The 14,420-nt window shown below is 37.6% G+C and overlaps 1 protein-coding gene across 1 annotated transcript in view; it reads right to left on the bottom strand.

Moving 5' to 3' along the window:
• The window catches only part of LOC136878706 (cyclic GMP-AMP synthase-like receptor), a 142,194-nt gene that overhangs the window by 15,493 nt on the left and 112,281 nt on the right, over positions 1–14,420 (bottom strand). The window contains exon 9 of the mRNA XM_067152137.2: positions 12,266–12,459. Coding sequence (XP_067008238.2) covers positions 12,266–12,459 — 194 coding nt within the window. The remainder of the gene's footprint in view (positions 1–12,265; positions 12,460–14,420) is intronic.

Consider the following 14,420-nt stretch of genomic DNA (forward strand, 5'->3'; position numbering starts at 1 on the left):
CTTGCTCCGTTTTACGTCTAAAAATGTTCATAAAATTCTGATCCGTGAGAATCAGAGCCTTGATTTTCACACTTCCACTTTCGCACAGATCAGAATTATATTAAAATGTCAGACGTAAAATGGAGCAGGATAGTTTTTACAAGATTGTGTTAATGTGTTTGTTATAATATGCATTTTAAAATGTCCTTGCAACTAGTTTATTTGAACTTGTATTCTTCATGATTTTTTAATGTTAGCTGAGGCTGATCCCATAAGAATCGAAACATGTCCTAACATCAAATAAACTTAATACGTAGACTTTCACGACCACTAAATGACATTATGATAATTATTTGGGGATATTAGGTCGTGTAATAATAAATAAATACCAGCCGACGCATTTCAATCCTGCAACCAGGATCGTCTTCACAGCAACAACAAAGCAAAATGGCTACGGTCACTCCATAGTAACCAGACTCAAGATAGAGAGACCCTGTTAGAAATATAGTTCATTCCAGGGCCTCCAGAGTCGCGGAGAAAGATGTTGACGAGTTAACTATGGAGGGTAGCCATGATCTACTCAGTATATAGCTGTCACCTTTGTTGAAATTATTCGGGCGTTTAGCAATTTCTATCGCTATATACTGAGTTTGCCTCCTCTGCGAACCATGTGACCTTGCCGCGGTGGGGAGGCTTGCGTGTCCCAATGGTGCAGATAGCCGAACCGCAGGTGCAACCATATCAGATGGGTATCTGTTGAGAGACCAGACTAACGAACGGTTCATCGAAAGGGGGGTAGCAGCCTTTCGGTAGTTGCAAGGGCGGCAGTCTAGATGATTGACTGATACGGCCTTGTAATAATACTCAACATGGCTTAGCTGTGTTGATACTGCTACACGGCTGAAAGCAACGGGAAACTACAGCCGTAACCACCTCCCGAGGACATGCAGCTCTCTCTGTATGAATTATGTACTGATGATGGCTTCCTCCCGGGTAAAATATTCCGGAGGTAAACTAGTCCCCCATTCGGATCTCCGGGTGGGGACTACACGAGAGGGGGCGATCATCAGGAAGATGAATACTGACATTCTGCGAGTCGGAGCGTGGAATGTTAGAAGTTTGAATCGTTGTGATAGGTTAGAGAATCTGAAAAGGGAGATGGATAGGCTAAAGTTAGATGTAGTTGGTATAAGTGAAGTACGTTGGCAGGAAGAACAGGATTTTTGGTCAGGCGACTACCGAATTATCAACACGAAATCAAACAGGCGTAATGCAGGAGTTGGTTTAATAATGAATAAGAAAATAGGGCAGCGGATAAACTACTACGACCAGCATAGTGAAAGAATTATTGTCGCCAAGATAGACACCAAACCAATGCCCACCACAATAGTGCAGGTCTATATGCCTACTAGTTCAGCGGATGATGAAGAAATTGAAAGAATATATGAGGAGATAGAAGATTTAATACAATATGTCAAAGGTGACGAGAATCTAATTGTGATGGGAGACTGGAACGCAGTGGTAGGCCAAGGAAGAGAAGGTAGCACAGTAGGAGAATTTGGATTGGGACAAAGGAACGAAAGAGGAAGTCGTCTGGTTGAATTCTGCACTGACCACAATTTAGTCCTCGCCAATACTTGGTTCAAACACCACAAACGACGGCTGTATACGTGGACGAGACCTGGAGACACTGGAAGGTATCAAATAGACTTCATTATGATTAGGCAGAGATTCAGAAACCAGGTGTTGGATTGCAAAACTTTCCCAGGAGCAGACGTGGACTCTGACCACAACTTGTTGGTCATGAAATGCCATCTGAAATTGAAGAAATTGAAGAAAGGAAAGAATGCAAAAAGATGGGATCTAGACAAGTTGAAAGAAAAGAGTGTGATGGGTTGTTTCAAGGAACATGTTGCACAAGGACTAAATGAAAAGGCCAAAGGAAACACAGTAGAGGAAGAGTGGAGAGTCATGAAAAATGAAGTCAGTAGGGCTGCTGAACAAATGTTAGGAAGGAGGAAAAGATCAACTAAGAATCAGTGGATAACTCAGGAGATACTAGACCTGATTGATGAACGACGAAAATACAAGAATGCTAGAAATGAAGAGGGCAGAAAAGAATACAGGCGATTAAAGAATGAAGTGGATAGAAAGTGCAAGGTAGCTAAGGGAGAATGGCTGAAGGAGAAGTGCAAGGATGTCGAAGGCTGTATGGTCCTGGGAAAGGTAGATGCTACATACAGGAAAATCAAGGAAACCTTTGGAGAAAGGAAATCTAGGTGCATGAATATTAAGAGCTCAGATGGAAAGCCACTTCTAGGGAAAGAAGACAAAGCAGAAAGATGGCAGGAGCATATCCAACAGATGTATCAAGGTAACGATGTAGATAATTTCGTTCTGGAACATGAAGAGGCTGTTGATGCTGATGAAATGGGAGACCCAATTTTGAGGTCAGAGTTTGACAGAGCTGTGAGTGACCTAAATAGGAACAAGGCACCTGGAATTGATGATATTCCCGCTGAATTACTGAGTGCCTTAGGAGAAACCAGCATGGTAAGGTTATTTCATTTAGTGTGCAAGATGTATGAGACAGGAGAAGTCCCATCCGATTTTCAGCAGAATGTTGTTATACCTATTCCCAAGAAAGCCGGTGCTGACAGGTGTGAAAACTACCGCACTATATTAGTTTAGTATCTCATGCCTGCAAAATTTTAACACGTATTATTTACAGAAGAATGGAAAAACAAGTTGAAGTTGAGTTGGGAGAAGATCAATTTGGCTTCAGAAGAAATGTAGGAACACGTGAAGCAATCCTGACTTTACGTCTGATCTTAGAGGATCGAATCAAGAAGGACAAGCCCACGTACATGGCATTCGTAGATCTAGAAAAGGCATTCGATAATGTTGATTGGACCAAGCTTTTTATGATTCGGAAGATGATAGGGATCAGATACCGAGAACGAAGAATTATCTACAACCTGTATAAAAATCAGTCTGCAGTGATAAGAATCGAGGGCTTTGAAAAAGAAGCAGCAATCCAGAAAGGAGTGAGGCAAGGCTGCAGTTTGTCCCCTCTCCTTTTCAATGTTTACATAGAACAGGCAGTAAAGGAAATCAAAGAGAAATTTGGAAAGGGAATCACAGTCCAAGGAGAGGAAATCAAAACCTTGAGATTTGCCGATGATATTGTTATTTTATCTGAGACTGCAGAAGATCTCGAGAAGTTGCTGAATGGTATGGATGAAGTCTTAGGTAAGGAGTACAAGATGAAAATAAATAAGTCCAAAACAAAAGTAATGGAGTGCAGTCGAACGAAGGCAGGTGATGTAGGGAATATTAGATTAGGAAACGAAGTCTTAAAGGAAGTAGATGAATATTGTTATTTGGGTAGTAAAATAACCAATGATGGCAGAAGTAAGGAGGACATAAAATGCAGACTAGCACAAGCAAGGAAGAGCTTTCTTAAGAAAAGAAATTTGCTCACTTCAAACATTGATATCGGAATTAGAAAGATGTTTTTGAAGACTTTTGTGTGGAGCGTGGCATTGTATGGAAGTGAAACATGGACGATAACTAGCTCAGAAAGAAAGAGAATAGAAGCTTTTGAAATGTGGTGTTACAGAAGAATGCTGAAGGTGAGATGGATAGATCGAATCACGAATGAAGAGATACTGAATCGAATTGGTGAGAGGAGATCGATTTGGCTAAATTTGACGAGAAGAAGAGATAGAATGATAGGACACATCTTAAGACACCCAGGACTTGTTCAGTTGGTTTTTGAAGGAAGTGTAGGTGGCAAGAACGGTAGGGGTAGACCAAGGTATGAATATGACAAACAGATTAGAGCAGATGTAGGATGCAATAGCTACGTAGAAATGAAAAGGTTAGCACAGGATAGGGTGGCATGGAGAGCTGCATCAAACCAGTCTATGGACTGATGACTCAAACAACACATACTGAGTTTGAAACTGGAAGCCAGGTGGAAGTTGGACGATCTCGTCGCCCATCGCACTATCCAACTGGATGGCGTACTGCCAGCCTTTAGTCAGAGCTATATAAATCAAGGAGGCTCTCGTGTAGAAGAATTGGCGCTGGCCCAGGTCCAGGAAGGGCCATGCTAAAAGGGCCTATCCTTCGTGCTGGTCCCTGCCCTGCAGGTCGGCTGGAACTCGTTGGGGGAGGGCGTCCGCTAAACGATAGACACGGTCGTCATCTGGCACGGGCAGGGCCTTGGCGTAGTCCACTGGTGTTAGAGAGCGCCATCGTTGGTGATGCAGAAGCGGTTGGTCGAGTAGAGACTCCGGTGGGTTGTCGTCGTCCTGGTCTTCCTGGTCTTGGTCATCCTTGGGTTGCCGAGGCTGCTGGAGGATATGTTGCTCCAGACGCTGAACGGTTTGCAGGAGTGCCTGCCAGTCGATACCTTGTGGCGGTGCCGGGTTGCCGGCTTGGTTCTCAGGTTCTGAGTCCGCCATCTGCCGCGTTGGCTGAGTCTGTCCGAGTCGGAGGACCGTGTCCGATAAGGTACTGCAGGTGTGGCTGTGCTTGCGGTGGAGGATGTCTTGAGGTTCTTCTTGCCGGGCTTGGTTTGCTTGAAGTACTGGTTCACCGACTGCTGTTGATCACTCATGTCTAATAATCCGATCAGCCTAGACACTGCCAGTCACCCCATAACCGAATTTCATCCCCCATTCATCAACTTATCTAATGCAACATTCGATGATGAAGAGATCGCTATTTTATCAAAGGGCCCTAAACATAACTGGCCTAATTACAACCCATCAAATGTTGCTAGAAAACTAATAATAGAAACAGAAGCAGCGATAAAAAAGATGCCTTACGACATACAAGATGAACTCAGACATGAAGCTAATAAACAATTAAAGAAAACTTTTATATCACCAACCCTGAATATCACCAAATCACAACTTGAAGATAGAAATAAGATCATTCAACTTAAAAAGAAAATAAAAGACACTCATACCATTGTTACAAAGGCAGATAAAGGAAACACCACTGTAATAATGAACAAAACAGAATACGTATCCAAAACTAAAGATTTTTTCACAGACAGCACTTTTACAATAATTAACAAAGATCCAACACAAGCCATCCAACGGCAGTTAAAACAGACACTTAAAAATACATCCTTTCTCTTAACCGACAGTGAAAAAAGTAAACTAATTCATATGAACCCAGGACTTCCTACTGTCAAAGCACAACCTAAAATACATAAGACTAATGTCCCAATACGCCCTATTGTAAACTATAGACCTAGTCCTTTGTATAAAGCAGCACAATTCACTCAACAATTCCTTAAAAAACACTACACCTTTCAGTCCAAGAAATCTATAAAGAATACACTTCAACTTATTAAACAACTAGATGACTTTACACTTCAACCATATCACTCTTTACACTCGTTTGACATTACTAATATGTACACTAGTATTAAACCAGAAAAACTCCTTCATATTATCCCTCAAAATCTACACAACCATAGCCAACTTAGTCAACTTGAGATAGCTGACTTTATGTCTATCTTGAAGCTTTTAATCAATAACAACTACTTTACATTCGATAAAATAATATACAAGCAGGACGGCCTAGCCATGGGTTCACCAGCCTCCGGCATTTTAGCAGAAATATATCTAGATTTTTTAGAACATACAAAAATAGACAATAATGCAACATTTAACAACATACATCTCTGGTCCAAGTACATCGATGATGTATTTATTATTATGGACCAACGCACTATAGACGCAGCTACCACTCTAACACATCTTAACACTATCGACACAGACATTAAATTTACACTAGAATCCGAAGTCAACAATACCATCAATTTTCTAGATCTCACTATCACCAGACTCTCATCTTCCTTTAAATATAAAGTCTATAGAAAACCCACACATACTGCTACGACAATACAACAGGACTCTACTCATCCCCCTAATCATAAACTGGCTACCTACAATAGCCTAGTACACCGAGCATTCAATATTCCTATGTCAAAATCAGACCTTAATAAAGAATTAAACACTTTACGTAATATCGCATTTCATAATGGTTACAATAAGAATTTTATAGAAAATATAATCAGCAAATTCAGACATCACCCAAAATTGAACCTAATTAAACAAACTACTAAATCAAAAACTTTTTCAACTTTTACCTATATCCATAATATTACAAATATATTTAAGAAGCAGAATATTAACATTTCCTTCAGAACTAATAATAGAAACCTAGACATTCTACACAACTCTAACTCAATCAACCCTCCCAACCCCTTTGAAAAGTCAGGTGTCTATAGATTTCATTGTAATGACTGCCTCAGTACCTACCTCGGACAGACCGGTAGATCGTTCAAAATTAGATATACAGAACACGTAAATGCAATTAAATACAGAAAATTTTCCACAGTAGGCCAACATATACACGACTATAAACACAAATTTTATGGCATAGACCACGATATAGACATCATTGAAATAATAAATAAAGGTCCTATACTTGATTTCACTGAACAATTTTACATCTCACTTGATCAGTACCATAATTCAAATTTTAATCTCAATGATTTATCCGACAAACCTACGATTTTATTTGATACGTTTATCAAAATATTGAACAATCTTAAAATCCCCAAAAATCGATCTATCTTCAAAACAATCCATAACACACTTACATATTACCCCTACCGCCGTCCGCGCCCACCCGATTATAGTCCCGCCTCCACCGCGCTCCCTCTTCCCCTCGCTCAGTAACTCCGCCCCTCCTTGCTTCCTTCTGAGGTCCGTCTCTTCACATTTAGCCTGTTAGTTCCACTCCGATACATCTACTACCAACTTGGCACCTGAGGTGAGTCCTTCATTTCGCTAATATTTCGCGAATTTTTACTCCTTCCGATTTTCATATAACTTTAAATAGTGTTTTATTTCTTATAGGTTCCGACTTGGATCAGGATCTTTCCAAATCATTTATGTATTCACAACTTACAACACAAGATCTTCAGGTACCACCTTAGCAAGAACCTCAATTACTATTCCTCAAAATAATGTAAACCATTCCAGAATACAAATCGACATATTGAACTGTTCAATGGATCTAACTATCAACATCAATACATAGTGAAAAAATTAACTCATCTATTTCTGCTTGCATTGAACATTAATATAATTCTTCCATTCTTAAGTCCAAGTTGAAGCTCCAATCGAATTTTATTGTACATATTTTATGTGGAACACCATTCGACTAAATGTTTGTTTACCTTTTTAATGTGTCAAACATGGCTACATAACTTCAATGAATTGACTGGTCAAAAAGTTAAAATATTACAGATTTAAGCCTACAATCAAATTTCACTATAGGCCCTAATTATATATTACAAGAACAAAATTTATTTTAACAAATTAACCTTTTAATTAGAAATATTAAGGTGTACACCTCATAGAATAATGACCATTCCCATTTTACTTACCTTTAATTTGTGTATATATATATATATATATATATATATATATATATATATATACTATTTTAATCATATAATGTATATTTTTAATCCACCATTGTAATCACACCATAAGAATCATGATCTATACTTGTCTTTGTTTAATTATTCTTGGCTGATGATGACAGGGAATCTGTCGAAACCGGTACCGAATGTACAAAAGTTGTGATGTTTTAACTGTAATGTAAAACTTTCACACAATATATAGTATTGAAAAGGTGGAACTTATTGTCCTTTCTTTGATGTAAAACTTTCCCGAATGTTCGAGGATTTTCATCCAGGTCATCTGCCTGAATATTAGAAACCTTGAGGTACACTTAGCAATGCTAGAATTATTCGACGGTATTCGGACACTATGATCATCTTCCGTGTTGCCAAATGTGTAGATATTGTAATATATTTTGTAGATTTTAGTGTAACTTAGTATTATAATCATGGTTATGGTAGTATGAGTTCACCTTTTATCTTATTGTCTCAAATGTTGTTATACTATGAGGGCAGTGTTACTTTCTTTGATATTCGCATCCAGGATTTGTGATGTGGCGTTTTAGGAGTTAGATTTTGTGTTAGGCAGACCATTTGAAATGACTATCATGATATTTCCAGATTTTGGTTATTTATTAAATTTTGCTAATCCAGTAAGCGACTGGTAACTGAACAGATAATTATTTCGTTGAGTCGATTAAGTTTAAAGAGAAATTATAGCATCAAATTATGTCATAGTAAAATTTAAACTTTGGGTAAATAATTGAAAACTTGATATGATTATCGTACAAAATTTAATTTAATTTTTCTTCTTTCTAATATTTCAGAGTGGATCATCAGAACCCAGTGCTTTTGGTTAATTAAATGAAATCTGTTTACCTGAACAAAATTATCGAAATCAATAGGTAACTTTATTAGGGCAAGATAGGGCGAAAAATCACGTACCACCCCATTTGATTTATTTTGTTTGTACGTCAAGAGCTGCACTTTAAATTTTATTAGTGATCATTTTCACAATCATAGTTATTAAAGGATGACAATCTGAGATTTTTTTTGTTGTTGTTAATAAACCATGCCACATAATATGAATTTTACTCTGTATTTTCTTTATTATATGCCACAATTTAAATTCATTTTCCTATGCATGCCACATCCCTGGTTACTTTACTTGGGCATCCTATTTGCGAACTGAGCACCTTGAGGTGTCTCAGTGTTCTTCGACTGTTTTTTTTTTTTTTTTTTTTTTTTCCCCCAGATAGTAAGTCATACATAATATTAAGTACTCCACCAATTGTTATGACCAGCCTTTTTTTTTTTTTTTTTTTTTTTTTTTGCATGTGATAAAATTATATATATTTCCATAAATTTGCATAATATAAGAATTTTAGGACTTTTTTTATTGATATCTTGTAAATGATATATGATAAAGCATTTCTACACACTAATTAGTGTTATTCATCTATATATAAAATACCTAATTACATAAAGTCGCCGGCCCTGTGGTGTAGGGGTAGCACGCCTGCCTCTTACCCGGAGGCCCCGGGTTTGATTCACGGCCAGGTCAGGGATTTTTACCTGCACCTGAGGGCTGGTTCGAGTTCCACTCAGCCTACGTGATTACAATTGAGGAGCTATATGACGGTGAGATAGTGGCCCCGGTCTAGAAAGCCAAGAACAATGGCTGAGAGGATCCGTCGTGCTGAACATGCGACACCTCGTAATCTGCAGGCCTTCAGGCTGAGCAGCGGTCGCTTGGTAGGCCATGGCCCTTTGGGGCTGTTGCGCCATGGGGTTTGGTTTGGTTTTACATAAAATCTGTACATGTTACAGCAAAACGGTTGGCGTTTTTGAAATCAGCACATCGTTATCCATTTGAACCACCTATTTTCACCAAAATCAGAAAGACACTGCAGGGTAGTATAATTTGCATGAATGAATATAAGGTTAATTCCAAATGAGAATAGAATAATGGACTGTATTTTTAACCTTTTTAATGTGTCAGGTCATCAGTTATCCTAATGATCTTCTTCATATGAACAATACATAGTCTACATAAATACTAACGCAGTGTGTCAAGTCTTCTATACATTGTCATTCTACTAAGCACTGTTGTGACTAGTTAAGACTTAGAAGTGTAGAAAATTGGTAGCCATGACTTGACGAGTTCAGTCATGGCATCTAAAAAAAAACATGTAACGCTAGATCTGTTCCAGGACAGGATATCATAGACAAGTTAAAACAAAGTTATTTTCAGAAAGCCATTGCTACTGAGTAAAACACAGGATAAACTTGACAGTATGAAAGCCAAATGGACAGGGAGTTAGAAAAACGAAAGGTTCTGTGGAAGAGCAAAAAGTGAGGAACTTCATGCAATCCTTTACAGATGGTTCATACAGCAACAAAGGTCTTTGTAGTATTAAATAATATCACTCAGTAATCTGGCACATTCACTATTTTGGCATCCTTCTGTGCAAGGGATGGCTGGATTAGCGAGAGTCTAGCGTACTATTCACAACAGTAATATTTCTACAATTTTCTTACCTTGTTACAGATATTTTACTTCCTTCATTTCTGTGTGTAGTTTACAATTACACTACAGAACTTTCAAAGCATAGTTTGTTAAACATAATACTAAAACCTGAGTACAACAATTACATTTTAAAAATCATAATTATTGTGAAATACATACTGGTGTTAACAAATTTTCCACAATAAACAAAATAGGAACCAGGTTAGTTTTCAATTACAGTAATACAAAATAAAGTATCAGATCAATAGATCCATGCATTATATTAGTAAATTCACCCATATACCAAGAAAGCCATGTACACAGCATTGCTAGAAATGATTAATACCCACCAAAAAAAAAAAAAAAAATAGAACAAAAATACCAAGTGGAGTTAGTGTGCATTGAAAGGAAGAGAAATTCATTAAAGAAAGATTTCAACAGAACTGCCATTTTAACTCTCCATGCTGTAGATTGGAATAAAAGAATGTTGAACTAGAATTCTCAACAGACAATTAATCAGTTACTAAGAGACTTAAAAGTTACAAAACCAGACAAAGAAGCAGTCACTGAAGATCTAAATAAACCAAAAATTTCTTAGTATTAATAAAATATCTAATTAACCCTTAGATTAGCAGAAAAGAATAAATCTAGAGTCAATGACAAAGTAAAATTGTTTGATTAGATAAAATAAGATAACCAGAATTTCATACAACCAATCAATAATACAGAGTGGCCAAAAAAAAAAAAGTAACCAAAACCTCTTTCTAATAATAAATAATTTTACTGGCTTTACATCCCACTAACTACTCTTACGGTTTTCGGAGACGCCAAGGTGTCAGATTTTAGTCTCGCAGGAGTTCTTTACCATGCTAATAAATCTACTGACACGAAGCCAACATATTTGAGTGCCTTCAAATACCACCAAAATCAGGGGCCAGGATTGAACCTGCCAAGTTGGGGTCAGAAGGCCAGCACCTCAACCGTCTGAGCTACTCAGCCTGGCAAACCTCTTTCTGACAGTCATTAATTCAATACATTTTCAGATCCAAAGTTAATCATGCCACAGTACACCATAGCAGAATATGCCTGGGCTGTAGAACATCATTTTTCGGAGACGCCAAGGTGTCAGATTTTAGTCTTGCAGGAGTTCTTTACCATGCTAATAAATCTACTGACACGAAGCCAACATATTTGAGTGCCTTCAAATACCACCAAAATCAGGGGCCAGGATTGAACCTGCCAAGTTGGGGTCAGAAGGCCAGCACCTCAACCGTCTGAGCTACTCAGCCTGGCAAACCTCTTTCTGACAGTGTCATTAATTCAATACATTTTCAGATCCAAAAAGTTAATCATGCACAGTACACCATAGCAGAACATGCCTGGGCTGTAGAACATCATTTATGCAGCTATAGTTCTGGAAGGAATAACGGACCATCTCAGCAAATTGTGTCGTCAGGTTTTGAGAGGCATTTCACTCTGTAGATTCCCACCACCGAAGTGCACAATTCTTCAATGGTGGAAATGTTTAGAAGTACAGACAATGTCAGTAATCATAATGAAGGAAGATCTAATGACAATATAGGATAGGTGATGGTAAAAGTCCTCAGTTCTGCAAAGAAAATGAAACGTCGCATTTCAAGACCACTTAGCATAACTCGCTCCAGTGTTCAAGGATTGCAGATATTGGAGTGCAATCATATCGATTGCAGACATTGCACCTACAAGAAGTACTCTTCAAAGTACTCGTGCTTTACTGTGGACATGTTCTGACGTGCGTATGTAGATCTTCATTATTTCTGAAATTGGTAGTGGTCTGACGAATGTCTTGCTACTCAGCAGACATATCAAGATGCCATTTCTTTGGTTGAGAACAGATAGACGAATATGAACAGAGACCATTACATTCTGAAAAGTTACGACATGTTCTGCTGTGTCTAGCGACAGTATTATTGGGCCATATTTCAATTAAGATGGCACCGGCAACAAGACCTCTATCACTGCACATATGTACAGAGATCATGTTATTCCACGCTTTCAAGCAAATTTGACAATATTTTGTGCAACAAAATTGCATTGGGTTAATGACATAATTAAAAAGTGATTTTGGTTACCACCCTATATTTCCATCCCTTCCAGAGAACAGAAGGGATATTTGAGCAGACATTCCTATAACATGAAACCATGTATCAAATTTCAACATTCCTTTTCCATTCCCAAAATTAGTCGAATAATGATTAGCAAATCCAACAATCCAAATGACTCTAGCGGAACAGTACCCAGGGAAATAGATCTTCACGACATCTGGGTTGTCTGGTAGGTTGCGCTCAATATTTCTGACAACTTGATCAATTCGATTTCCAATATTAATAATAGTGTCTGGACGCAATCCAGAAATCAAACTGTGTCGGCTGTCCCAGTAGAAAGGTATTGACTTCATTTCCTTCAAGTGGTAGACAAAACGTTTCAGCATCTGAAGAAGAGACAACAAATATTTTGTGTAGAAATTCAGTTTTTATTCACAAATATAAAAAATATGATTTTTTTCTATTGATTTAACACTACACAAGCACAGAAGATTTTCGTCGACGCAAGGATACGAAAGGGTTAGGAATGGGAAATAGCGGTCGTGGCCTTAATGCAGGTACAACTCCAACATTAAATGTCTGGTGTGAAAGTAGGAAACTAACGAAAATCTTCGGGGCTGTCAATAGTGGAATTTAAACCCATCATCTCCCAAATGTAAGCTCACAGCTATGTGAACTGTATTGTGCAGCCTAAATGCAACAGTCCTGCTAGATCTTACAATGCCATTCAACATGTCACAAGAACAAGTTCTCCAAGGAAATAAAGACAAGGCTAAACAAACAGGTAATTTCCTCATTTAATTAATATTAATGAACATCAGCACTAAGAATTCAAATAAACTTTGGGCACAATAGCTTATTTTTAATATTAGGGCATTATAGATTTAATGAACTTCCTTAAGGAGAGTCAGAATTCTAAAAATAAAAACCTTCCATTATGTAATTTCTGCCCTGCAAAAAAATTACAATTTTGTGGTGAAGTTTGTGTATCATTAGAAACTCATTGTGGAAAAATTTAATACTTTATTAATGGTAATACCATTTTACATAGAAGAATAAACAAAACAAAACACACTAAAAACAAAGTTCAATGGAGTATAAGTAGAAAAATATGTACAGATATATACACAGGTTATATTACAAGTAATCACAGAAAGTAATAGTCAATTCTGGAGATTATGTAAGTGATTTCTCAATTTTACAATGAGCAGTTAAATATATCAATATCCACTTTGTTTAGAGATCTTGACATTCGTTCAATTGGCCCATTGAATGCGTAGTTAGTTCTATGCCAATTTGTAGACAATGTAGTCTTGAACCTTGTGCGTCTGTCTGGTACATGTACGTTAATTTTTGCAAGGAGTTGTGGAAAATTCACCAAGGAGTGAAGCAATTTAAAAATGAAGAGTGTATCCAATAATTCACGGCGTTGTGACAGGCTATGCAGATTTAAGGACTGTTGTAGGGATGTATAATCAACATTATCATATGAGAATCCTGCTCTAAATGAATATAAACGTAGAAATTTATATTGTACTGAATCTAATCTATGGATAGAGGTCTGATGAGAAGGGTTCCAAACAGGTGTACAGTATTCTAGTATAGGGCGTACCATAGACACATACAGCAATCGATAGGTAGCTAAGTTTGAAAATTCTCCAATCTTTGAAATGCTTTCTTACAAATATTTCCAATATGTTCATTAACACGTTCAGTACCTACTTCTGAGCGGGACACTTGAATGCCTGGACCAGCCATTTTCATGCCCGGCCCTCTTGACGTGCATCACTTAATACAATTTACAATTACTCCTAAACTATAAATGTTAGAGAAATGATACTTTGTGCTTACATCTAGTGAATATTTAGGGTGTGATATCTGGTGTCATAGGTTTCAAAATACGTCTAATTTTATACAGCCTATCTGTATTTTTGGCATAATGATTACTGTCACCGAAGTGAAGAAATGAAAGAATATGAAAGAAGCGTATTCGGAACATTGTATTAGAAAATATCGGAGTATGAAAAACAGGGTCCTCGGTCCAGTACATTTTAATATCAGGATTTAGGACAAATCGGTTTCCACAATTGCATGATCGAATTCATTGTAAAGGGCCGGGGCACCGCACTTATCACTTGATTCGCGTATAGATTGGTCTGCTCACACACATACTGATAAAATTCGTCATTCATGAAAATACTCACGTAACTCAAAATATCCTGCTTATTTTCTATTTGAACGTTTATACCTGAATTCTCTGTAAATGGTGGAACGGGTGGACAATACCTAGGATGATATGTATCAGGCACTTTACTTTTCTCTATAGGCTTATCGGAATTTCCTCGTC

The sequence above is a fragment of the Anabrus simplex genome, chromosome 8 (genome assembly GCF_040414725.1).
Source record: "Anabrus simplex isolate iqAnaSimp1 chromosome 8, ASM4041472v1, whole genome shotgun sequence".
In the NCBI taxonomy this organism is placed as follows: Eukaryota; Metazoa; Arthropoda; class Insecta; order Orthoptera; family Tettigoniidae; genus Anabrus; species Anabrus simplex.